The 23,800-nt window shown below is 36.5% G+C and overlaps 2 protein-coding genes and 1 long non-coding RNA gene across 6 annotated transcripts in view; 1 reads left to right on the top strand and 2 right to left on the bottom strand.

Annotated features, from left to right (window-relative positions):
- LOC110187280 (uncharacterized) lies at positions 1-2,952 on the top strand. Its single transcript, XM_086834982.1, has 6 exons — positions 1-541; positions 593-1,854; positions 1,914-2,083; positions 2,144-2,232; positions 2,299-2,610; positions 2,677-2,952. Exons 2-6 carry the CDS (start codon positions 1,133-1,135, stop codon positions 2,848-2,850), a joined length of 1,467 nt encoding a protein of 488 aa, XP_086691108.1. The 5' UTR covers positions 1-541; positions 593-1,132; the 3' UTR covers positions 2,851-2,952.
- Positions 2,921-23,800, bottom strand: part of LOC110187281 (protein FAM107B) — a 23,185-nt gene continuing 2,305 nt past the window's right edge. Inside the window, exons 1-4 of one of the 4 annotated variants that reach the window (XM_020956669.2) lie at positions 10,616-10,783; positions 10,014-10,125; positions 3,973-4,177; positions 2,921-3,909 (exon numbers count right to left, since the gene is read on the bottom strand). In XM_020956669.2, the coding sequence (XP_020812328.2) occupies positions 3,630-3,909; positions 3,973-4,177; positions 10,014-10,074 (546 nt within the window). In that variant the 5' untranslated portion in view covers positions 10,075-10,125; positions 10,616-10,783 and the 3' untranslated portion in view covers positions 2,921-3,629. Of the gene's footprint in view, positions 3,910-3,972; positions 4,178-10,013; positions 12,114-23,800 lie in introns of those variants that run through there. The other 3 variants (XM_086834991.1, XM_086834990.1, XM_020956670.2) reach the window with 3 other exon arrangements.
- On the bottom strand, positions 6,419-7,543 carry LOC147643386 (uncharacterized). Its single transcript, XR_015272173.1, has 2 exons — positions 7,277-7,543; positions 6,419-7,198 (listed from the first exon to the last, which is right to left on the bottom strand). It is a non-coding gene; the product is annotated as an uncharacterized LOC147643386 (long non-coding RNA).

The following is a 23,800-nucleotide window of genomic DNA, read 5'->3' on the forward strand; positions in this document are numbered from 1 at the left end:
CCGTTTGTGGATTTCCACCCTATGAAAACGGGCATTGTTATGCTTTAATACCTAGTTATTCTTATATTGAAAGTATCAACAAATGTAGCCCTTGGACTTATTATGGCTGTGGTAACGCCATTAATATTTTTATCAGCAAAGAAGATTGCGAGGAAAAGTGCGTGGAGTAATTTTTGTCTTCTAACTTGTTTCAAATATTTTACAACTAAAGACTTTGCATCAATTTAAAGAATTGTTTTCATTTGAATAAACGACAATTTATATACACTACAATTACTAAAATATCATCTTTCAGGTGGAACCTTATTCGAATGTCCATATTAACAGCTAATAGAAAAAATTAATTATTTAGACACAGTTAAAAAAATATTAGCTATGGTATTATTTAAAATGGACTTGGATTAATAGAAATAACAATCGCTGGAAAGCACCTGTAAGCTAAGGTCGACATCTCTTTCCAAAAATACTGTCAATATGAAGACATTTAACAAATTTTGGGCGCTTCTTCTACTAGTGTGTACTGCAGTGGGGTTAAAAGATCGTAAGTGGGATATATTTTGGAAAATAAAAGATATATTTTTGTACTTTTTAGCCATTTGTGGACTTCAACCTTATCAGCAGGGGATTGGATTATTTCAAAATAATTATGTTCGATTTTCTTATAATGCAATCACCAAGGAATGCAATGATTGGATTTATGGAGGATACAGGGCCAACGCTAATATCTTTCACACCAAAGAAGAGTGCAAGGCCAAGTGTTATGAGTAATTTAATTTCTTTGCGTAAAATGATTTGTGGTTTCCTTCTAATATATTACAACATAAGAAAGTATATTCCGGTATAAAATAATAGCCTAACCCTATGTAAATACCAAATATTTCATTTTTCCGAATTTAAATTAATGCTTTATTGACTAATTTATTAGATTTTTAAACTTTAATTTGCAGAAAAAAATTGTAACATCAAAATCTCTATAAATATCGATTTAAAGTATACGAATACGAATCGATTTCATTTATATTTCTTTATGGTTTTCTAGTCAGAACAATAGCAACTATACACATTAGTGTCAGTACTCCCAACTCATTAATTTAACTTGGTCGAAATTAGTAACAGAAAAAACACTATCAACATGAAATCATCCGTGGAATCTTCACGTTCGAAGATAAATCTATTGGAACCAAAGACTTATACCATGACTGAGTATCTGGAGAAGATCAACGCCCTGTTCCCGCTGCCGACGAAGCCGGATCATATGTGCCACGATGAGTTCATTAAGCAACTGCTCGCTCCCTACGTCCTCGAGAAGAAGAAGGAGGAGCAGGGCGCAATGTTTGTGGAAGAGTCGAGTACCTCCGAGGTGGATTCGGAGACAGCATTCCGGGCCAAGATGTACAAAACCAATGTGGCACCGCGTGCCAGAGGTACGACGCTTAGCACCATTCAGCAATCGATTCTCAGCGAGGAGCAGCGCAACTCTGCCGTCTTAACGCAACAGAAGTTCCAAGTGCGATTCGCCAACCTGATCTCCGACTTCCGCAATGTTTGCATCATCTATCAGCTGCTGCAGCTCCAAGAGATCCTGAATGTTATGAGAGAGTACCCACCGGCTGGCACAAATCCCAATGACACCATCTTTGTGTGGTCCTATCAGAACACCTTGAAGCGCTTCGAACAGCAAACGACCACCGTTTATGTGGACATTCTGGAGAAGAATAGAACAGAAGCTACACTCGATGACCTCAAGTTCTATGTAGATTTGGGTGAACTTATCAATCTGATACAGGCCCTGTTGAATGATATCATTGCGGATAGAAATCTGTGCGAGGAAAATGCATTCATGGATCTTCTTATGTGAGTTTTTATTGCCAAAGATTTTTAATTACTTGAGAGTTTCTTCCAAATTTCTTTAGGGACACCCAAGTGGACATTGATAATGTAATTGCCGTTCCCTATGAAACCATTATGGCCGAACATGACTCCTTGAAGGAGGAGAATGCTAAGAAGAAAATTATTGGCATCCAAAATCCTCGATTAGTGGCCAAAGAGCGTGCACTTAAAAAGGAGCGACATCAGATCGATTGTAAGTGCTTTGATTATTTACATATACTAATAATACTATATAATTTTTGTATTAAAATAGATTTGAGCCCCATAGAGACTCGCTATAAGGTTAATTGGACCTATGATACTGTAGAGCAGGGACAATATAAAGATTTTCTGCGCTGTAAGGTTTGTATTTATACAAAGATAACCAGTTACTCCCAACTCCAAGTTCTCTATCTTATTTATTTAAAGGTACTCACCGATGAGCTGGATAAAATTGCCGAGCAGACAGCCAAGGACTCGGCGGTGTGGAAGAGCTGTCAAACGAAGTATGTGAATATGATCGAACAATACAAGAGCCGCATCAATGCAGTGCAGGAGGCCTTCGACGAGGATATGGAAACTGCCGAGAATATGCTACAGGCCACCGTCAATAAAGTGACCAAGTGCAAGGAGGATCTCAAGGCGCAAATGGATCAGGTCGAGATATTCCGCATGAAAATCAAAGAGGTTCGCGATAAGATTGCCATGGAGGCGGAGAAGGAACGTGCCCGTTTGTCAGCCGTGAGTTGCATTTAGAAAAATTCTATTAAATGAGTTGCTTTCTAAGAACCAATTTGACAATTGCAGGCCCGACCCTCGAAGAGAGCATCCCAAATATTGGCCAAACAGAAACTACTCGCTAAGGAGGCCAAATTGCAGGCAAAGCGGGACCTTCTTAAGGCCAAAAAGGAGGCTAAGGCACTGGCCAAACAGGAGAGGGCCTTGGAAAAGGCCAGAGAAGAAGCCAAGGATGAAGATTGATTCCTCAACACTTTGCACATTGAATACGTTTACGTAACTCTGTAGTTATATATACATATATAAAATGAAGTAAAGTAAAAAGTATTTATTCGGTTTCGATAACTCTTTGCCTACAATAAAATTTATTAATTCCAGAAACTAAATTTGTATATAGATATATGTTGTATATAGTTCTGTAATCTGTTCAAATTTCTTTGCTTTGACATAAAATAGTTGTTTTCAATATATATATATATAGATCCAATATCTTTCTTCCATGTTCTGTCTGTCTGTCTCTCTGTCTTACTCTCTAACACATTGCCCTGTTTACAGCATTATATCTCGGTCACTCTATTTTAGGGATATACATATAGATAACTACACTAGATTCATAATATTCCTTAATGTTTCGTTTCTCTTTGTTTTGTTTGTGGAAGAACGGGGGTCCGCCGTTTAGAAATTAAAACTTTATACACATGGTTTGTTTTTTGCTTTTTTACACAACAGAAAAATTAATTAAACTGTAACTTAGATTAGTAACTAGAACTAACGAACTAAACAGGTAAAATGGCTTAGTCTAGAAGTTAAACGTTAAACTATAATAACCAACTAGTTTTGCATAATATCAAAATGAAAACCGCTCACGAGTTATTAACACATAAAACACATATAGCTCCACCTCCACGCACACATAATTTGGTTTTAGGTCTTCTTAATAAAATTAAACATTTAACATTAATCAAGCTGAGGGACTGGGGCATCATCCATCCAGGTATCCGAGGAGCTATAGCTATAGCTTCCTAATTATTGGCATGCGCCGTGCGCAGCTTGGCTCGTACATTCAGATACTCGGGATTCACATACTGCCGCTCCTCGGCATCCTCCTGATCCTGCTTCTGGGCCGCCGCCTCATGCTTTTGCGCCCGCTCCATAATCACACGACCCAGCTCTCCTTTCAGGCCCGGAATGCCGCCAACTATTTCCGTATCCGGTGAGTGCTGCTCGGCGGCCGCATGTCGCTCCTTTTGCTTGTCGTAGGCCCGTTGCAGTTCCGACTTTTGGTTAAGCACGCTTTTCCCACTAAAATAAAGGTAGAGGATATTAGATTATTTTATCCTTAAGGAATATTAGTATAAGACTCACATTCTGGCATTAAACTTGAGCTCTCGATGCAACTCCTTGCGATCGGTATTTTCCATGCAGGGATTAATGAGCTTCTTGGGCAAGATGAGGCCATCTTGGTCCGTCTGAACACCGGTGGGCGTGGCCGGTGCGGAGCTGGTCATGGACATCATGGTCGTTCCAGTTGCGTTCTCAACCTCTGCCGGACTCTGCCTGAATGCCGTATCTGAAAGATAGATGCGAAGAGTTCAGCGATAAGTGAATGGATTTCGCATTCTATGGCATAACACTGTTACAAAATTGACGATTAACTAATTCCACTAATTTAATTTCAGGAAAAAAGAAAACGTGATTAACATTATGTTTGAGTAAAACCTTTAACAGGTGTTTTAAAGTGTCTAATTTGATGTGATTTTAATGAGATTAATCTTCTTGGATTTACTTCATTCAAATCATATTCTTTTCAGTGCATCTCTACTGGGATGTCCCCTTCGGTCGACTGTGCCAAAGTTTAATTGGCACTTGGCCTTCCCCTCACAAATCAGTTCGGGCCTTAAACACCCAACAATGCACACAACAACGTCGACCGACGACCAAAAGCACCAAGAAAATCCAACAAAAGACGTCTAAAGCTTCGCGTCGCGTTGTTCTCTTGGTCGTTTATTAAGGTTAAATATTTCTTCTCATTCATGTCATTGTCAATTTGTTATTACAAAAAAAAAAAATAAAATAAGAAGAAACAACAGCTGTAAAACCGTAAAAAAAAACTTTATGAGAGGCAGAAAAGAACTCGATTCAAGTCAGCGGTAAAGTTTTTTTTCTTTTTCTTGTTCTGGTTTCTTCGGGGCTCTGCTGTTCTTTTTGTAAATTTTTTACTGAACCGTCACCGGCGAACTTCTTTTGTTCACCCATCATATTAACCCACATCTTGCAGCGGACTAGTTAGTCGCTCGAAGCCCAAAACCTAAACTAGATTAATAGGCGATGATAAGGGACAGAGCAGAAATAAATACAAAAAAAAGAGAAATAGCGCTGAAAGGGCAATGACATGGCTGAAATGGCTACAAAGAGTTCAGAGGATAGAATTTGTGGCAGAAATTACAAACTGGCAGTGGAGGCGATGCATTAGGGAACATTGCCAACATTTAAATTACATCTGAAAATTGAGGAAAATTTGAATACTTAAAAGCATTTTTTAGAAAATGTAACTAGATTTTAAAGTTAAGTTTAAACCAAAGTTAATTTGCTTAGTTGTAATAATTTTTATGCAAAAGTTAATCCTAATTAAACGCTTTCAGTTCAAGAACCTTAAACCAATTGAAGAAAAAAGTAGGACATTGATTTTTCAGAGACTGAAAACGAATTAAAAACTTGAGTAGGCAGAATAAATACACTTATACCTCGAAAAGTGGAGCAGTTAAGGTAATAAACGTTAAGTAAATTCAAACAATGAGTCAGAAATTTAAGTAGAAAGTGGAACAGAATTATATTATTTATTTTAAAAGGTTTTTTTTTTAAATACACAGACATTAAAATAATAATAATAATTGTAAGCAAAGAAAATCATTGACAAAAAACTAGTTCACACGAGTCTGCATATTTCATCTTCTTCAAGAGGGTTAAACAACCTTAATTGCCAACTCCACTCAGAGTTCGCGGTCGACAATCAATCAATCAATTTCATCAGAGTCATTTCAGACAATTCCAGCAAATTATGGTCTGTTGATTCAATGGAAAAAGGCATCCAAACATCCAAGAAATCTCTGGTTTGGCCGACTCTAATGGCCATGAAAAGCATTGGAAACCTTTAACAAACATTTTGTTGTAGGCCCCCGGGCAAAATAGTGACGAAACCAGTTTTATTATCAGCCACTAGCTGCATTATGCTAATCATCAGATATGCCATGTTTGATGTCCCATGTCCCATATGTGGCACAATCGGAAATCGCATGCAAATCCGTATTGATTGATTTAAACTTCTTCGATTTCAAATGAAAATTTGCATTCGCCGCTGCAAACGCTGGCTGCCTGCACTCGTAATTTGCATTTACATTTTCAGCGATGTCTGGTCTCGGGTGATTTTTCAAAAAAAGTTTTGCTTGGATTGACCCAATGCAACCATGAAGGGTAATGGAGGAAATCCTAGGGGCAAAACTGATTGAAATGGAAGTTTAAAATACCCTGGGGTACTTAAAATTTTATATTATACTAGCTGTACCCTGCCACGTTTCTCTGTGGCATATTATGGTTAAGAGGGCACTTCTGAATACATCAAGGTTCTGGCAAAATCATCTTCCTGGCATAAGGTGAAGAAGGCAGTCAGAGTTGTCGCTGGCCGATTCAGGACTCTTTCTTGCACATTTTTTTCTGTGAAATAGACACGTTGACCATTCTCCAAATGGACTGCCACGTTTCTCTGTGGCATATTGTGGTTGAACGCATAAGAAATAAGTCAAACAAAAAATAATCATTTTCAAATTAATTTAATTCTGTAATACTTGTTGGTATACAATATTCTTTGTTTCTCCATTCTCCGCGTAAATATAAAGACTTTTTGGTTTTCCGACTCGTGAACACGCAACATATAATTGTCCGTGTGAAAAACAATCTTCATCCAAATCCAGACCACACAACTCCAGAGATTGACCTTGAGCTTTATTTATGGTCATTGCAAACGCCAAACGAATGGGAAACTGCAATCTCTTGAACTGCAACGGTGTATCTGTCGGGATCATAGGAATCCTAGGAATGAGGACATCTTCACCTTTGAAAGGACCAGTTATGATCGTTGCTTCTACTATGTTGTTCATCAATTTCTTGACTGCGAGTCGCGTACCGTTGCAGAGTTTCGGCTGATTTATATTCCGGAGCATGTAATCGGCACACCTATTTTTAATTTCAATATGTGTGGTGGCATTCCAGGCAGATCAAGTGAGTTTAGAAATTCGGTAGGGTAATTAACTGCTTCCTCTGCTTCCACAACGGTATCTATCGACTTATATGTAATTTCGTCAGTTTCTATGCTTTTTTGGATTACATGATTGAGCTGGTAGACATCTTTGTTCTTGGCAGCGAGAATCGCTCGTCCACTGAGCCAATCGTGATTCCTATAATTTATTCGGATATTGGGGAACACTTTTTGGATAAGTTCTTCCTTCGATGTAACTAAATTACAGAAATTCCCGGGCAATACTATTTTTCTCGACGTCTCATTGACTGGCAGCTTTCCGTTCCCAATGTCCAGTAGCTGTCGTGAGAATACGTCGGCTGAGTCATTGTTCTGTAACTGGACACGCATATTCGTCTTCAACTGTAATGTACGTACATGTTTCCACAATATAGAATATTTCAGGCAAGCATTTATCTCGTCAGCTGGTGTCGATCGGGAAATCACAGGCAACGTTTGTCTGAAATCCCCTGCGAGCAATATTAACGCGTTCCCATGCATTGCTCTCAGCCGCTCAGTCTCTCGGAAGGAGGCCCGTTCTTCGTCAGTCATATTCGTAATCTTACGTCTTTTTGCTTCTGTATTGCGAATACAACGACCCAATCTCGACTTTTTTGGTGGCATGACTTCGTTTCTTACTGAACCTGAACAAAAAATAAAATTTTTATCTTTAATTTCTTCTTTCAATATGTTTTTAATGTTTGACAGGAAATGCTTTGATTTGCCTGTAGAGGGCGCAGTAGTAGGGGCACGGGGAAACGCTAAAAAAATAGATATATTCGCAACCGCAGATAAGCTATCAACATCAAAAGTAGTCAATAACCGAGGTGGAACCTCAACGCATGTTCTCTAAAAATTTGGGCTTAAACGGTTCAGAACTTTTCAACTTTCTTCTTTCAATATGTTTTGAATGTTTGACAGGAAATGCTTTGATTCAGCTGGCTGCCTGTAGATGGCGCAGCAGTAGGGGCACTTGGAAACGCTAAAAAAATAGATATATTCGCAACCGCAGATAAGCTATCAACATCAAAAGTAGTCAATAACCGAGCTGGAACCTCAACGCATGTTGTGTAAAAATTTGGGCTTAAACGGTTCAGAACTTTTCGAGTCTATGAAGGATGTAGACACGAACAGAGCATTTTTATATATATAGAAGATAAACTAGATAAATGTCGTAAATTTACTCATTTTTTATATTTTTGCAGGATATTATACTCTTATTCAGAAGCTTCTAAATATGTGAAGTAGTCATTTCCGACCCTATAAATCATATACATTCTTGATCAGCATCAAAAACTGAATCGATCTAGCCATGACCGGCTTACATTTAATTTTTTCAAATTGTTTAGATTTTTACAAAAATCGATAAAATTTTCTAAAATTGGTAAAAATTTCAAATTTCTATAATTGTAAATGGAGTATTCAGATTTATTATCATAGTAAAAACTAGCATAGGAACGATTTCCGATTTGAAATTAATGCGTATTTGGTTTAGTTACAAGTTTTTAAAACTTTTATTTGTCGAAAAATGGTCATATAAAAATATAAATAAATATTGATTCTAAGAATGCAAAAATTTATAGCTTAGCTATGATCGATATTCGATTCGAAGCTGTGTTTTCACAAACTGCAAGGTATAATATCTATACAATTTAGGATATAGTAAGATCTTTCTATTTAATATATATTTTTATTATATTAACTCCCAGCACATGGGTAATATTCCCTGTCTCATTGGTAATATTTATTTAATTAATTAACCAAAGGAAAGTCTAAATTGTTAGTTTCCATTTCTTCTTCTTTAAGTAAGTAGAGAATACCCAGGGTATTTCCCATCCATTCCAGACAAGGCTTCACCTCACTTATGGTGTGGTGGTGTCCAACAAGTTTTCACTTGCGCAATCGAGTGGTTCGACTGGCCAGACCCCCGCCTTAACACCCTTTTGCCAGTCTCTGGACAGGCCATGTGGGTTAATGAGCACTGCACATGTGTTTTAAAGAGAGGGGGAGGAGGGAGGATTCGGGTGTGAAATTAACTCAAATGAAATAAATGGTGGCGACTCCATAAGGGAGCCCAAACCCACTCCAAGCGGACTAATTATATGCAATTTGTTTTCACTCCGAATGACCGGAGGCGACCCAGTCTAAGGCCCGTAAATCAAGACAAACATTGGAGTGCATTGTGTGTACACACAATTTATGATATGTAGTAGAAGAGCTCTGAATTATTATTAACAAGTACTTGTCTCGTTTGGGGGGCTCTGCGGTCGCCAGAAAGAAAGTTTTCCAAGTCCATCCTATGCAACCGGGTTAAGGGACCAACAAGCCATGACAGAGCACCAGTTAAATGCAAACCATTGTCATGGCGGGGTTAACTAGCTCAAAAGACAACAATATTTATTCACAATAAGCAGCGGAAAATTTTCTGACTGTCTTGCCTTTGGAATGGGAAAGAGTTCATGATTATACCAATTTTATTAAAAAGCAAATTAAGCAAATTAATAGGGCTCCAAATTTAATTTCTCTCTCTAAGTCAAAGACAGGTTTATTTAATTAAGAGTTTTTAGTAAAAGACAACTTCAATTAACAAAATGTTTTACTCCATGGCTTAATGGTTAAATCTCTTGAATTTGATTAATTTGATTTGATTAATTAAGATATAAATACAAATAAATAAATAAAGAGATGTAACACAGTAAATTACAATCACTTTAATCACATTTGAGACATTTTCACAGTTTATAGATTTTATTTTGTTAGGTTTAAGTTTCTCTAACGAATCTCTTCACGTAAATTCATCCCAATCAACATTAAAACCCTCAAACAAACCTTCGAGTCTTTTCAACCTTATCAACCTTATATGTGATGGCATTTGATATGTGACTTGGTTGAATTTTCTACACTTTTACCCGTACTTAATCATTTTATACCATCGCTGAAAGCCATCTATGTGGAAAGCCGAAAAAAACAAAAAGAAATAACCACGATTTCACTAACTTTTGTCTGCCTACAAACAACAAGAAGGCTGTATGAATAGAGCGATGAATAAGTGAACGAATGTGTGAATGAGTGAATAACTAAGCAAATGAATTATTCACTAGACTTCTTGACTCACTTTCAAAGACGGACATGCGGTTCATGATGCTGCTGGAGATATTCGACGAGGGACGCTGCATTTTGGCTATATTTCCACCTCTTTTATGGTCAACTTGCACTTTTTGTATACACTTCAAAATTTTAATTTAAAAGTTAGGGATTTTTGGGGAAATTAAGGAATTTTGGAAGATTTTTATATAAGTTGTTAGGTAGCGAAAAACAAACGATTGTCGCTGGGTTTTCAATATTTCTTTCGGGTTAAATTCGATGTAATTCCTGTTTACAGTTCAGATGAAATTTTGCACATGGAATAATTTTGGTTTTATGTGTTTTTTGGTAGGCAAATAATAGTTTATAGATTTTTTAAGTGAAAGTCAAACTAAATGCATCCGTCCTGATAGTAAGCACCATAATACTCCTGCCCGAAAAATCGGGCAACCATATAAATTCGATTCCATTTGGCTTGCTTCCATGCATATAATATTTGTTAATATTCGTATGCTTGTTCCTTTTCCGATGGGGTCTGAATACGAATTGAAATCCCATGTCTTTACTTTTCAACTATACTGTAAAGAGGTCTTTGAAATTTTGTTTGGAGAAACAATCAATTGTTTTAATTACTGTTTAAAATAAATGATTATTATTGAAATGAGTTCTCTCAATCAGCTGTTTTTTGCTGCTGGTTTATGGGTGCTATTTCTGTTAGTGGGACTTTCGCTTTCCACGACGTTCTTATCAACGCGACAAACGGCTCAAAACTGTGAGCTGAGAAGGAAAATGTTGGTAACCAGACCCCTCAATCGATTGCTGCTGCTGCTGCTGCTGCTGCTGCAAGTTTGTGCAGTGCAACGCCAACACGTAACGCGTTTGGCTTGCTGCTATTTTAGGCTTCCTCATTTGCAGCAGCTAACCAAAACGGGGTATGGGACTTTTCCATTGAGGGGGTTGTGGGTTGGGGGATGCAGTTTTCCCTGCCGCCGGACGGGCTTATGCAAGCCGAGCAAACGACCAAACAAACAACTGACCCAGATACGTACTTTAGCCACGAACAGAACGAAACTGCTTAGAACGAGAAGAAAAACAAAGGTATAGCCAGAGGCAAACTAAAGCCAAAATGGATTAAATCCTTCAGAAAGTGAAAGCTCTTTGTTCTCAATCAAAATCAGGACCTAACCCTTAGGAGTCACATTCAACAGAATATTTTGTGGATGAAAACTAAGGTAATCGAAGCTGACATATTAGTTTTGGGTTTTATTTTTACTATTGTAGATCAAAATAAATTTACAAAAGGAGACTTTAAACACTTGAATAGAATTGCTGCAAATTTTATATATCTTTGCAGGGTATTATATTTTGAGTCACAAGCTTAAAAAGTAGTAAAGAACTCATTTCCGACCCTATAAATCATATATCTGGCTATGTTTGGATAAAACTTAATTTTTTCAAAATTTTCCCCAAGTTAGTTTTCCTCTCTTGTTGAAAGTTTAATTGATATAAATGTAAAGTTTTTCATATATCAAACAGAATAGTATATACACCTGCGATACCCTTTTCTGGTGGCGCATTATGAGTCAAGCCAGGACAAGGATGTTGCATGTTGCGCGTGGCAGCTGGCAGCTGGCTGACATCAGTAGGTGGTAGCCTTGACCCGACGCTCCTGCCTGTCTGCAGAAAATAAAGGACATCCCACACGTGTGCAGAATGACAAAGCAGGTAGGGAGGTAGGTGCCACAGCATCCTGCTCCTGCAAGAGGAGCTTTTCCGGAAGCTCCGAACTGGGAGCTCTCTCCGCTCGCCTCTCTTTCTTTCCTTTTTCTCGTTGGGAGAATTTCGGAGGAGCATCGGCACAGCCTCCTCCTGGGGAAGAAATCGGAAAATCGACAGGACTAGCTTGGGGTTTGCCCCTCAGCTTCCTTTTCCTGACCGCCTGGTGCTAATTGGCTCCATGGAGAAAATGGCCGCTCCACACATAACACAAACATAGCGGGGAAGCCATTGCAGCATTTTCCCGCATTTTCCGGCCGCCCCCCTTTTTGTAAGACGCCAGCCCAAGACATGGACCAACTTCTTAGCCGGCAAAGCAAAGTACAAAAATGGGAAAGACCACCGAAAAAAAAACAAGAAATCCACGAAGAACAACAGGGGAAGTTTCAGCCACTCCAGTATTTCTCCAGCCGACGAAAAAGGGGCGGTTTCCCGGTGGGTGTGGTTAGCAGGGGAGTGGTTACCAGTGGGTTGGCTCTTCCCACACAAAGGGCCACAAAGGGGCGGAACAGGGAGCCCGCCATTGAGCAACTCTAACTCAAATACTCCGCCTCAAATCAACCGGCGAGCAGGAAAAGACGATGGCTGCCACTCTAGACAGGAGCAACAGGAGTCACCAAAACAGGAGCTATGACGACAACAGGCAACAGGATTAGACAGAGACAGGAGGCGTAGAGGGAGAGGGGGTTCAGTGGAGGCGATGACAGCAGGACAATATAAATGCGCGCGGGTACACATTGGGTGAGAAAGCTATCAAGATACACAAAGAATAATTAAATACAATTAAGGGAACAAAAAATATTAATTTTTATATTTATTTATATTCATTTTTCATTATTTGAATAAATAAAATTATACAAATAATTTATTATATATTTATTAAAAGCAGTTTACACACAAATTTGACTTGCGAGTAACAAATTTCTCTGCCTGGCCTTTGCTCACACAAATAGATAGTGTAAATGTTCTTGTGGCGTTCAAGGACCCTCGGCATATCATCTGGGCACCAAGGATTTAAATTTATTATAACAGCCCTCTTTTTTTAACCAATTATGCAAATTATTTCTTTACTCTAAAAAAAATTCCTCTAATTTATTTTCAAAGATCTCAGAATTAATGTTTTATTGACTAAAAATAATTTGCATAAAAATATATATATTACAACAAAATGTATTCATTTTTTCTAAGTGCATTTCAGCTTTCCTTTGTGCCTTGAAAGCTTTTTTACAAAACCCAGCAGCAAGCTCTGCAATTTCACCTATCTCTGTCTCGCCGATACCCGCCTCTTTCTGTGACGTCAGAATTGAACCCCTGGGGAACCCTCGTGCCCTCTCTGTCACACGCGCAGTGGGTTTTTGTGCGAAAAACATCAATAAATAGATTTCCCTGATTTTTCAACAGGATAGCAGCAAAAAGCAGCAGCAGCAGCAGAAGTCACGACAGAACAACAATTGCTATTCTTTTAACAACAGCAACATAAACCTAAAAACCTCCCCCTAATTCACCCGCCCCCCCACCACACCTAAGCACTCTGTCATAAAAGCTTCTGTCAGTGTATATTTCTAGTGGATGGGGGAAGGGAAAGGGGGGTTGGCCCGCTCGTCAGGTGTTTTTCTCTGAGTGCTTTTATGGCTAGTTATGGGTTAATTTACAGGCGACGAAATCAGCTGTGCGTGTAGTCAGGGGTTAAGAGGTTGTTTTGCTAATTTCTAGCTTACCAAAAAAAAAAATATATATATATATAAATGTATATATTTAGAAAAGAAAAAGGAAATATATAGAACACCGTGGGGTTGGTTTCGTTTTCTATCTATTTGTTTACCACAAAAGTGAGTGTGCCTATGTCTGGTGTAAATATTTACTTAACAAGGCCAAAAATAACAGAAATAGAAACGAGCAAAGGAAGACACAGTTCAAAAAATAAACCAGCAATCGAATCTCGTGTTATGGCTAAAAGCAAAATAGTGTCTTTTGCCTTTTAAGCAAAAAGTTCCTTACATTTTGATTCAAATTTAAATGTGTCGATAAAAAATATTTCAACTCTTTTTTTTTTGGGGCATCAAATGTTTGGACACTTTTCCATTGGGCTAACTGTGACAAGTTTTTCCTACTACTTGGCAGTTTTCCTTTTGTGTGAAAACTTTGGTGGTCAAAACTTGTGTGGACCAAGTTTTTATGGTAATGAAATAGGGGGAAAAAATAAAAATAATGCTTCTTTGGATTTGAAAGATATTAAAGCTGTGGTTATTTAAAAAAAAAAAAAATTAAGAATTAATTTAATCATAACTAAAGATAAAAAATATATATGATATATAGGGTCGTAAATGACTCCTTAACATTGTTACAAGCTTCTGAGTGAAATGAATATAACCTGCAAGGGTATAAAAACATTTACTTTCTAATACATTCAAACTAAATATGTCTATAAGAACGTTTTCTATTAATTTTTCTTAAATTTTAAATAATCTTTCCTAAGTAATTAGATTGCCAGCTGTACGTGTTCAATAGCTTTTCATTTTCCTGCTAACAATTATGTCACGGAGAGCCTAATTACCAATTGTCTTTTGGTTCCAGCTAAATAAACCCACCCAAAAGCAGCCCCACTTATTGTCTATTCCTGCCCCTTGTTGTAGGCGCGTGTTAGTCATAGAAATTTTATATTTACTATTTATTTGTGTTTGCCACATTGAGCTGTGTTTGCCGGCAACAAGCCACACGCAAGGCTATCCCTATTAGCTACACTGGTAAAAGTGTTCCTTAAATTTTGATTAATGGGCTATTACTTCATTATATTTCAACAATAATGGGTTTAAATAAATGTAAGCTGATGTAATTATAAAATTTATATGTTGTTTAACAAATACAACTTGTAATTTTTACCTGTGCAGCTTTTTTTCTTTGAAATAGTTTTCTTTCAACATTTGCCTCTATCAAAGTTGTAGTTTTTTCCTTTTGCCTCTTTTAATTTTAATGGCGTGTCAGAATTTATTGGCCACGTTTAGTCGGCCGTTTGTGCCCCACGCCCATCGCTAATTATCCGGCAGGTGAGTCATGGAATTAGCTAATCTGCCACGCCTCCTCCCCGACTTTACATTACATATATATAAATATATATGTTTAGTTTTTGTGGTCAATCAACCCAGCGGGAGATGCAACCACAGGAAGTCGTCCAAGTGGTCAAGTCAAAAGCATTCGGCAATGTAAGTCAGTCATTTTCATTCCCCACCTGCAAAGTGGCTTACCGGCTTTCACTCAATCCCTCCACCTCCTCCCTCCACCTCCTCCTCCTCCTCAGTAGCACCGCCAACTGTCCGCTTCAGTCACTCATTCAGTCATTCATTCATTCGCAAGTCGCAGCCACTAATTTTCCGCGTCGACATCGTTCGTCGTCTCTTGTACGCGCTTTTAATAACAATTTTCAGTTTAATTTGTGGCATTTTTTTCACTTTTTTTTAATGTTTTTTTATATATATATTTTGGCTAAGCGGCTTGACAAGCAAAAAACCGGTCAAAAGTCCAGTCAAAGTCCACTAAATAGAGTCCGAAAACAGTTTGCATTGCGCAATGGTTGAGCCTCTGTAAATAAAACCTGGGAACGGGACACTAAATGTTTACTGGGAATTAGCGTGGGGAAACTGACGGAGAAAAACTCCATGAAAAAAACCTCCCTGAAAACTGACCTTTCCCGGGAACTAGCTCCCAGAAAACACTTTAGCCCCAAACAGAGAGTGAGTGAACGATTCCTAGAAGTTGGAACCCAGGCAGAAAATGCATTTCTAAAACTGAACAAAAATTTGTTTTATAAACAAAACTAAAAACTCAGCATTCACACATGTGGCATTCCGAATTCAACATTCCGCATAAACAATAACACAAACAATTTGCTCCACACCACAGAACTGAATTTTTGTACAATAAACAGAAAAATTTTGTTTTTGCCTCGGAGTCAGAAACGTTTTATAGTTCAAAAAAGAAATAAATATAAATGAGGGTTCGACTGCAAGATACCTTATATAATTTTGTAAAGTTATTCTTGACAATTGTTATTTTCCAATAAGCTAAAATATATTGATTATTTTTGGATCTGAGGTATTTTTAAAAACTAAACAAATAATAAACTAACTTTGAAGACTATAAACCTTTAATTTCCATTATTTATTATTATTAATCTTATATTTCTGGTCTTCCCAAAACAACATCACATATTATTCTATATAATATAACACTCTTATATTTCATTTCTGGTTTAATTCCAAATAAAACAATACTGCATAAGTAAAATTAATCCAAATTGAACCCATAATATCTACACTCTCCCAAATGCAATACACACACTTTGACCCCAAGATCATAGGGTATAAATATATAAAAAAGAGGGGCACTGAGCTGAGTGAGTCCATTAAAAGAATTTCGTAATCGAAATCCCGCATCGAGCTAATCAAGCCAAAAAAAACAACAAATTCTGAAGCATAGCCATGCGGGTGCAAAACGCTTATCAGTCGGAATAATAATAATAATAATAATAATAGCTGGGACACTCGGCAACAACAAAACACAGATGAAATAAATTTAATAAACATTTTTATGATTGCTATTTGCTTTCAGTTGTTTGTTGGTTTTATGGAAATTTGTTACTTTTTGATGTGGTTAAGTAATCTCAAGTTATTTTAAGGAGATAAACGCGCTTAAATTTGGGCAAATATTTGACCATGAATGAAAAAGCAGACGTCAGTGCCTTGATAAAAGCTTCTTAGCTTATCTGTAGAATTAAAAAAAAAAAGAAATCATAAACGATAATATCCATTTCTATTCCACTTGTTTTGGAAACTATAAAAAACAATTGTAATGTGGCCAAGAGTTTAAAACTTTGCCTGTACTTTGTTTATAGAAATCATTACATTTTATGCAGTCATTTAAGTTCGAATAACGCAACTTTATATGGTGTATTTTATTGATACTAAATAGGGGCCTCATAAAAATGTATAGTTTATGAGGCCTTAAGAAATTTGTATATAGTAGAACAAGGCGTGTGTGTTTTTTAAGGGAAATGTTTTTAATAGCTTTTATTTCAGATATTTACTCAGCTGTTTATGTATTATATATAAGCTAATCCCATTTCTTTAAAAGAAAAATGCTTATTTATTTGATTTAACTTTGCTTTTAAGAATGAACAGAAATTTATATTCCTCCCCTTTTAAAACTATAAATAATTCTATAACTCAATCACTGAATAAGCATCTTTAAATAGCCCAAGTATCTCACTCTGCTGGCTGATTTCATTCTTCAAGTATTTTTTTTCCAACCAAAAATCAAATCCCAAAACGAATACAATTATGGCTGCATTTATGACATAATTTGAGGGCCATTAAATACGAATGCCACCGGCTGCCGTTTTATCAAAATAGGTCATAAATGCGATTAGTTAATATTCAAAAGAGACAATGCAACCCCACCTTCTTTGAATATATTCATATAAATATATTCCAGCGGCGACTTAACAAGAAATTGACTTTAAATCATAATGCGTGTAAGTGAGCCTTACAACAAAATGGACTTGACGAATCAAACAAAAAAAAAACCACTAACAACAAACATCAAATTAGCCAATCAAAGAGAAAAAAAAACGCATTTCACGCGCTCGCAGACAGTAATAATCATTTCGAAAAGGTAAGAAAACAAAGTTTAAACAATTTTATGTAAGCCGCGAGACGCTGAAGAAATTGCAGCACTTAACAAATAAAACACAGATTGCAGCCGGCTTGAAATAAAAAACAATTAAAAGCTCTAAACACGCATTTGAACCTTTCACTCTTTTATTTTCACATCGCTTATCTTCCATGACGGAGCGAAAAATATATTTGCCTAGCTTCAGAGCTCGCAAAAACTTAAATTGAAACTTATATTGTTTGATAAATCCATGAAGACATCAACAAAAACAAATCAATCAGTTGCGGAAACGGAACCAAATGTGAGAAGCAAATGAAATCAAATGGAACCAATCAAAGGAAAGTAAAGCTAATTTGGCATAAGCAAATTTAATCAAAAAATATTTATAGGGGGGAGGAAGCAGTGTTTTAAATGGTAAGGTAAGTTATAAGATAATATAAATTTATAAAATGTAAATTAAGTATATAATAAATAAAACTCTTTATATTTTACGATTTATTTTATATAGGTTTGAGTGTGTCACGAAAGAAAATAATAAAATAATCTTAGTAATTAATACTCCAAAATTAACGTAATACAAATTACCCTATAAAAATCATTTGTCATCGGAAATAGTAATATTTTATTGACCACAATTTAATATTTTTCCCATGAATCATTAAATTTCCCTTTGGAATTTAACCTCATAAACAGTGACGTCATCCAGACAGGAATTACAAAGAAATGGGGTTTATTTATTGTTCATATTTCTCATTTCTTACATTTTACTCTTTTCCCAAACATTAGTTATTTATTTTTATTTATTGCTTGTGACTGTTGCTTCTCTTTTCTTTTTTTTTGTAACAATTTTCTCGCTCTTAAGCAACTTTTTAGGTCTCGCATGCAACAAGTTCCTCACATTGAAATATCAAAAACGTTCACAGGAAACCATCAAAATGTGCAGCGCGAAGTCGAAAGTCTATATCTTTTGTGTCGCTCTCAATTTTCTCAGTATCTTATTCTCTTTTACTTTTTTATTTCTGAGGGGGGTTGTGTTTTGTTATTACCCTCTAGTGCTCTCTGCTCTGTGCTCTCTGCTCTTTTCCCAGCTCTTTTCAATGTTTCCCCAACATAGAGAGACCTCGCGTCATTGCACTTCGTATGGGGAACATGGGGGAGGTAACACTCCCCAATGGGTGGTGGTGGTTTCAAGGGGTGCAAAATAGACATAAAAAACATTTAAATGTGTGAGGGGGTAGAAATAAACGAAATCCAGAAAATTATTGATGGTGGCTGGGGAGCATGGAAATTATTTGCAGCTGTTAATGCAATTATCACCCCATCCAAGGTTGACTCTCTGTGATGAATTGCAGTCAACTGCGTCAATTACGTTCTGTTAGATAATTGCATTTTCCCCATCAATGAACAAGTGTTAATATAAATGCACTTCAAATACAGATAGTCGATTTTAAAAATATAAACAATTTTTAAAGCAAGGAAAGTAACTTCGGGATGCAATTGAATTATAGAAACAAATCGGAAATCAATCATAACTAAGCTTAAAATATTATAATCTTAAAATTAAAATTAATGGATTATATATATATGACAATTTTTTAACAAATTAAAGTTTCAAAAACTATATTCAAAAATTATTTTAATGTAACCCCTTATCAAGAATATAAATGATATATGAGCTCCTTTACATTATTAGAAGTATCTGACTAAAATTATAATAAAATTATAATAGAATTAAAGGACTAATTTCTTCATAATACCTCAAATAACCTCTAGGCACCTGTTCACTTGTTTTTTAAGGCGACTTTAGCATTAAACTTGTAACTTGAAACAACGTTAATTGGCTAACCCAGAAAATCAGCAATGGGTGACCATAGAGATCCGACCTTGAAGATAGCCCCTCCAGTACATCATCAAAGCCAACTTGTGGTGTAACCAATTTCCATAATTTTTTAATGCGATTGAGCACAGTGTGATTGTGACTGTGACTGTGACTATGACTGCTACCGGTGACTTCGAACAATGATGAGGAAAAATACGAGGAAGATGGAGAAAAACAAGACCATTCGACGACGGGCTGCGCGGTTGAAAAGTCAAAGTCAAATGCAACACATAATACAATAAAACAATAAAGCTACAAGAAAATAACAACAACAGCAAACGACGATGACGGACGAACAATAATCGCAGAAAGGAAAACAAGTTTTCACTTTTATATATATATATAATTTTGTTTTTGTTTTTGTTTATAGTTACTCAGGTTTCCAAACGCGATTCAATTGCACTATGTTGTTGTGTTGCTTGTTGCTTTTGTTGGTTGTCGCTTGGGCAAATTGTGGCCATAATGATGAATTGCATAAGCCGGAATTGTAGTTGCAATCAGTGACTACAACCGCCACAGTTGCTCATCCGCTTTTGGTCAATACAGTCCAACTTGGCAAAGACCAATCAGTTTGAAGATCGTATATTTGATCAACAATACTTTCTAAGAATATATTTAAATAAAATAATAATTATGTTTCATAACTAAGCCCAATATACTTTGGAAACTAACTTTCAAAGCTCTTTAAAATATAAGAGATAAGGTTTCCTAACCCTATATAATTTTCTTAATACCTTTTAGGATCTAAACTTTAAAGATTCCTATAATATCTTTAATATGATTCAATTTAGACTAATGGTGGCTCCAATAAGCCAAGTTAGCCTGTGATTGACACTCTTATTGATCGGGCCAAAAACCTGTTCCCCACTCTCCATATCTTTCTCTGCAGATCTGATCAGGAGTTGGGATATCTTTTGGAGGAGCTGGAGCCTGCTTATCGAACTCGCGAATTTCGCGCATTTGAAAATCTCCACACAAAATAAGCATGGCCATATAAGGAGTCGCCTGGCAACCCAAAACAAACCAACAAAACATTCAAACAAATGACTATTTTCAGCAACAAAAAGTGCGATGATTACGTATCAAGCACATGGCCTCCGCCGCCCCTCCTTATTTGCACCCTGCTCATTGTACAATTATATATGGCCCCTCCCCTGATAGTCAAAAAAAAAAGAAAACAACAACTTTTTCATTCATTCACCCAGCGCCTACATTATTACCTATACAAAGATGGATCCATGCACTGATCCATTACGTTGGTTTTGTTCAAGACTTGCACCCTAGGAAAGTAAACATTGGTCACCTTAAGTAAATAGTTATAAGAATGTTCATATATGAACACTAATTAACGATGAAGTACGTAAACTGGAAGGTAAGCTTAGGGTTTACCTTTAAATGGGTTATCATCTATAGTGAAATAATACATATATGTATATATCACATTATTATCTTGAAACTTTATTAGATATTTATGTTTACTTGTAGTCTATAAAATATATTATGATGTTATCCATTTTGACAGGGATATATGTATGTACATTTTATGTCACATCTTTATTTCTAGATATATATTTTACTTCAATGACTGAAGTTGCTTTTATACGACTTCTTTTATTCTAGGTACATATATGTTTTTAACTCATGAATTGTACAAACAATAATAGTTTATTCTCAATATAGTAAAATACTTGAAATATTTTATGTAGAGTATAGTATGATCGGCTTTAACCCATTTCCTTTCTATTCTTTTTCACTTTGATTGCTCGGCTATGTGGCCTTGCTGCCTATTTTTTGTATCGTTTTTTTTTTTTTTGTAAATCTAATCCGAATGGGAAGCGTTTACCAGAAATGGAAGTGTTTTTTTCAATTGGCATTTACATATGCTATGTAGTTGACCTAATCGTAATTTCAGCAAACAAATGTAAGGCGCAATTTGGAGCACAAGCACAAATAAAATAAAAACAATTAAAACAATTAAGCTTATACAAAGGCGATAAATTAGAAGCTCTTATGTTTTTTGCAGAGATTGTGCATGGCAATGAATTAAATGTATTTTTATTGTGTAGTACACCCGTTTTGATTGCCATATCAGTGAGATGTTTTTTTTGCGCTGAAATTTAAAATTCTTTCGGCAGACATCTGTGCAAATTTTAAATATTAAACATCTGCTTCATTTTTAGGATTTACTGAACATGCAAAAATGCTCACATTTTGAGTGGTCCATCAATCAAGCTAAGATTAATAGTATGCAATCGCGGTTAATATTTTTTTCGGGGTTTATTTTTTTTTTTGTGTCTGAGCTCATCAGTGACAATTTATCAATCATTAACCCAACCCAAATGGGCAGCCATGTGACGAGGATGGAGGGTTAATAACTCGAAGAGGACAAAAAATAACCACTAATTAGAAATTTATAGATAAAAATCAAGTGAAATATGAAACATGTGGAAATACAAGTGCACAGAAAACAATTTAAGGGGGATTGGAATTTGAATTTAGTATAATTTATAAAGAGTTTTAAGAGTATATTTTGAAAATATGTGGAATTTGTTTTATTTGCATAATATTTAATGGGAATATCGTTATAATTTGTACAATGCTTGAGAGAAAGTTTTAATAATACTTTAATTTATTTTATAATTCTATTATTATTTGAAGGTTTAAACTTGTTATTCTTTCTGTGTATTCTCCACTTAAACATATGAGTGAAGCAAACCCGAAAAACATGCCAGGGTGTGAGGGAGAAAGAGAGTAACGGAGGCCCGAAAAAGGGCTCTGGATCCCCAGCTCCATCCCCATTCCCCACCACTTTCGAAGAGAGTGAGAGAGAGAGAGCCAGTGGGCATGCTAATCACGCACACAGCGATACGAACAAAACAAAAACAAAGGCAAACAGAACGGGAAACACACACACAACAGGCAGCGAAACAAAAACCCCAATTCGAATTCGGCCTGCTGAAGTTTCCTCGGCGCCTGTTCAAATAAGTTTCAAATTTTGACAAATAAAACCATGGTTTTGTAATTTACGATTTACGAGCGTACGCTATTTTCATAATGATTGAGCTGGAGTCGTTCAGTTGAGTGGAGTGTTTGCAGTTAGGTCTCGTTTCCCACAGGGGAACGAACATGGGAAAAGGACCTCTATACATATTCGGTTCTCCTTTCCATATTTGTTCTTCTTCTCTGTCTGTCCCACAGCTTCCAGAGGTCGTGCAATAAAACGGGATTATGTACGAGTGTTTTTGGTGTCTACTGTTTTGTTTGTGTATACACCGATACAGTGGAGACTCCACCAGAAAGAAAGCTTGTTATAATCTGCAGGAATCTAGATCGGCATTAACAGCTGAGTCGATCTAGGTATGTCTGGTTGATAAACACTTTTTCGAAATTTGTTCAATTTAAAAAAAAGAAACAAAATTAGGGGTTACATCATTAGAATTGTCAAAAATTGGTAAATTAAAAATTTTCTAAAATTTAAAATGGATTATAGATTTATTTACCTAATAAAAACTAGCATAGGAAAGCTTTGCGAATTAGTTATGTGTTTTTTAAACTTTGTTTTGCTGAATACAAATTAACAAAATTGCTCAATACCTTATCATATTGCAAGGCTCCCCAAATCTTCAAATTAATAATAAAAACCCCAATTTTGATCGACCGAGATTACACTGTAGTTAGGGGACCCTTTTTTAACCAGTTGCTAAGGGGCCAAGGGGTTGGTTACTTTGGGTGCAAGCTTGTTGCAGGGGATGGAGACATGGCAGCATTTTGTTGGCTGTTGGTTGGGGCCTAAAGAAGCTGCAACGACGGACGGAATGTGTCTAGACGTTTGATTACCGGGCAGACGCAAACGCAAACGCAGACGCAGATGCCGCGAGGTCGCGGCACAGTGGACTTGAGGCGACATTTAAGCGTGGCTCTCTAATCGTAATTGCCCTCGATTCTTTATGCCTCTTTATTGGTTTTTTGGGCTTGGCTTCACTAAAGCTGACATAAAGTGTTTGCTTATCAGCGCCTGCTTCGGTTTCAGACGGTCATGTCTTCGTCATCTTGTCATCGATGACATAGTGGTGTGAAGCAGATAATGGGATAAGTGCGAAAATGGCTGGGTAATTAGGCTGGGAATTTATGGCCACGGGTTCGATAGAGATTAGGAAATACCAAGAGCCCAATTATTACGTCCTGGGAGTGGTGGCAGTTCGGTCTATATATTTATAATTAATTGTTAATAAAAATCACTAGTACAAAGTCTTCTTAAGTCTTAAGAAAAGTTCTTAAACTGCAACTAAGAACCCCTTTAGAAGTAAATATCTGGCTACTAATCATTTAATATCCTATATCCGGTTTATGTCTAGTAGAAATGGAATTACCACAAAAGAAGGATCGATTGTCTGTAGCGAATCCGGTTTTACGGATCACGTCATCAATCCGGTTATGAAACCAGGTTCTTCTGGCTTGAATGCCTAATTCGCATTCCTGAATTCGCCACATGCCAT

This window comes from Drosophila serrata, unplaced genomic scaffold (genome assembly GCF_035046125.1).
Source record: "Drosophila serrata isolate PLE 108 unplaced genomic scaffold, ASM3504612v1 contig_275, whole genome shotgun sequence".
NCBI lineage: Eukaryota > Metazoa > Arthropoda > Insecta > Diptera > Drosophilidae > Drosophila > Drosophila serrata.

What these genes read in the sequence shown, in the direction of transcription:
- LOC110187280 (XM_086834982.1), top strand. Translation starts at nt 1,133, where the DNA reads ATGAAATCATCCGTGGAATCTTCACGTTCGAAGATAAATCTATTGGAA. An exon ending in GGAGCGACATCAGATCGATT is followed by an intron (nt 2,084 to 2,143) that starts GTAAGTGCTTTG and finishes GTATTAAAATAG; the next exon opens with ATTTGAGCCCCATAGAGACT. An exon ending in AAGATTTTCTGCGCTGTAAG is followed by an intron (nt 2,233 to 2,298) that starts GTTTGTATTTAT and finishes ATTTATTTAAAG; the next exon opens with GTACTCACCGATGAGCTGGA.